General features: G+C 35.2%; 1 protein-coding gene across 1 annotated transcript; it reads right to left on the reverse strand.

Annotated features, from left to right (window-relative positions):
* Positions 1-250: 250 nt before the first annotated feature.
* LOC127449740 (heat shock protein 30-like) lies at positions 251-1,096 on the reverse strand. Its single transcript, XM_051713262.1, has one exon. The coding sequence runs from the start codon at positions 1,024-1,026 to the stop codon at positions 373-375; it is 654 nt and encodes a 217-aa protein (XP_051569222.1). The 5' UTR covers positions 1,027-1,096; the 3' UTR covers positions 251-372.
* Positions 1,097-2,500: the final 1,404 nt, after the last annotated feature.

A 2,500-nucleotide genomic window follows, 5' to 3' on the forward strand; every position in this document is an offset into this window, starting at 1 on the left:
TCTTACAGCTCTACCTCTGTAACACCTGTATAACCTTTAAACTTCAAACTTTCAAAATCAAACTTTACTTATTTAGTTGCTTTCTTACTGTATCATCAAATGCCTCTAGATTAAGAATACTACAGTAGTTTGTGTTGCATGCACTGCTTGTCTTATACACGCAGACAGTCGACAATATTAATGTCTTAGGATTGTGGGATCATTTTAAAAACCTTAATCTTTTGTGTGTCAGAGTCATTCATGCCTGATGTCATATACCAATTCCCATTTTTTATTAAAATGATTTTAGAACAAAGAATTTAGTTACAGCAAGCACATCCACTGGATTAATAAAACAATTGTACATTGCATCATGCACCACCAGTTTGTGTTCTAGTCTGATTTCTCAGCACCATCCTCCTTTTTGTTTGTGCTGTCTTTGTTGATGGGGAAATTCAGAGATGTTCTGAAGCGAATTGGAATGGTACACTCCTCTGAAGACTCATCTTTGGACTCCGGTGACTCAATATGCAGGAGTCCATCTTCTCCAAGTGAGCAGGTCAAGGTGGCTGGATTTAGTTGATCAGGAATCTCCACAGCCGGAACAAATGCTTGTGTCTGGGAGTCTTTGGTGTGATTGGCACTATTAGGTGATGAGGAAGCGTCTGACTCTGCCCGCTTTGCTGCCATAACCTCCAACTTCCTCCCAGATAGTGTCACAGTGACATCCTCTGGAGTCAAATCTTGAGTGTCCACGGTAAGTGACAGGTCTCGCTGCTTGTTCTGCTCTGTCTCTGTGTTGACGAGTCTGGAGAACATGGAGGAACGCTGATCATCCAGACTCTGGAAGAACTTTCTGTGAAGGTCTTCACTGAGTTCATTCAGCAAGCTGTCTCGGATCTTATTCCTGAGACTCTGTATTAGCTGGGCTCTACAGTGGAGGAAGTCCTCTCTGACAGTGGAAAGAGGCATGCTGTGCCTGGGCCACAAAAAATGAGAGTTTGAAAAGAAAGGGTCATCCATGAAGAAGCTCTGTTTGTGGGACATTTCTGTCTTCTGTTTGTCTGGGATATCAAAAAAGCTTCTAGAGGCAATAGTGTTGTCTTGAGGGCTTGGTTTGTGCTCTGAACAAAGTGCTCTGTATATGTTAGATCCCTTCAGTTTATATACTCCTCCAACAGACAGCTAGAACCTCCTACTGTTGGTCTTTTTACACCAGTGAGGTCATCAACACGAATTTGAAGCTACTAATAAACAGAATGTCCAAGGCACTCAGAAGGCTATTTTAAGATTTCAGTTGTAGTCTGGTCAGTGTCACTTTTACTGACTCACAGCCATCATTCTCCCGCAGTCTCTTCCAGCAGGTGTTGGGATTGCCCAATGACCCATGCACAGAGAGTGACCTCACCATGCTAATTTTGCACCAGCTAATTTTTTTCCCCTAAATATATATATAAAAAATAAATAAATAAGAAAAATCCTCTCCAGAATAAGAAAGTATTATCTTGCTGGATACAAAGAACAAAACATGTAGGTTCTTTCATTTTAATTAATATTTTGGTTACACTTTACAATAAGGTTCCATTCATTAACATTTGTTAATGCATTAGGTATCATGAACTGACAATTAACAATGTATTTTTTACAGCATTTATTAATCTTGGTTAATGTTAGTTAATAAAAAGAAAATTGTTCATTGTTAGTTCATGGTGCATTAACTAATGCTAACAAATGGAACCTTATTGTAGTGTTTACCAATATTTTTAAAAATGTAGTATTGTTTAGTAATTAGAAATAAATAAATAAAAAAATAAATAATGATCTTAGAATAATCTACCCAACAAATGCTATCATATGGTTCATATGGTGTATAATTTGACAAAAATAAAATGTGGCCCTTGTTTGTCTTCTCTATATGTGTCAAGTGTCCCTCTCACATTCCCCATGAATGAAGAGTTACCCTGTGATCTAATCTAGAAAGAATTTAGCTAAGCAGAGAACAGAAGCTGTGACTAAAGCTTCCTAAACATCCAAAAGGAAGAGCAGACAGCTGTGCCATGACCACTCATTTATATTTAACACAGAGATGTATTTACATATGACACAGTTAAGGCTTATGACACACATTTTGGAACCGTAGGCCAAACACAATACTTTACTCTGAAACAGGAATAAAAACAAGTAATTAAAGTAAGCAATATGGAAGTAAGAATATTTAGTCATTCTCAGATGGAAATATTTGTATCCCCATGACTTACTGCTGATACAGGATACAGAATAAAACAATGCAATAAATAAATAAATAAATAAATAAATAATATATATACTTTTTAAAGTTTGTTTTTCATCAAAAATTAATCACCATTCCTTCCCATTCATTACATTTCAATGGGTTATATAGAATTACAAATATATATGTATATATATATATATATATATATATATATATATATATATATATATATATATATATATATATATTTTTTTTTTTTTTTTTTTTTTTACTTTATCAGTATTTTAT

The sequence above is a fragment of the Myxocyprinus asiaticus genome, chromosome 13 (genome assembly GCF_019703515.2).
Source record: "Myxocyprinus asiaticus isolate MX2 ecotype Aquarium Trade chromosome 13, UBuf_Myxa_2, whole genome shotgun sequence".
Taxonomy (NCBI): domain Eukaryota; kingdom Metazoa; phylum Chordata; class Actinopteri; order Cypriniformes; family Catostomidae; genus Myxocyprinus; species Myxocyprinus asiaticus.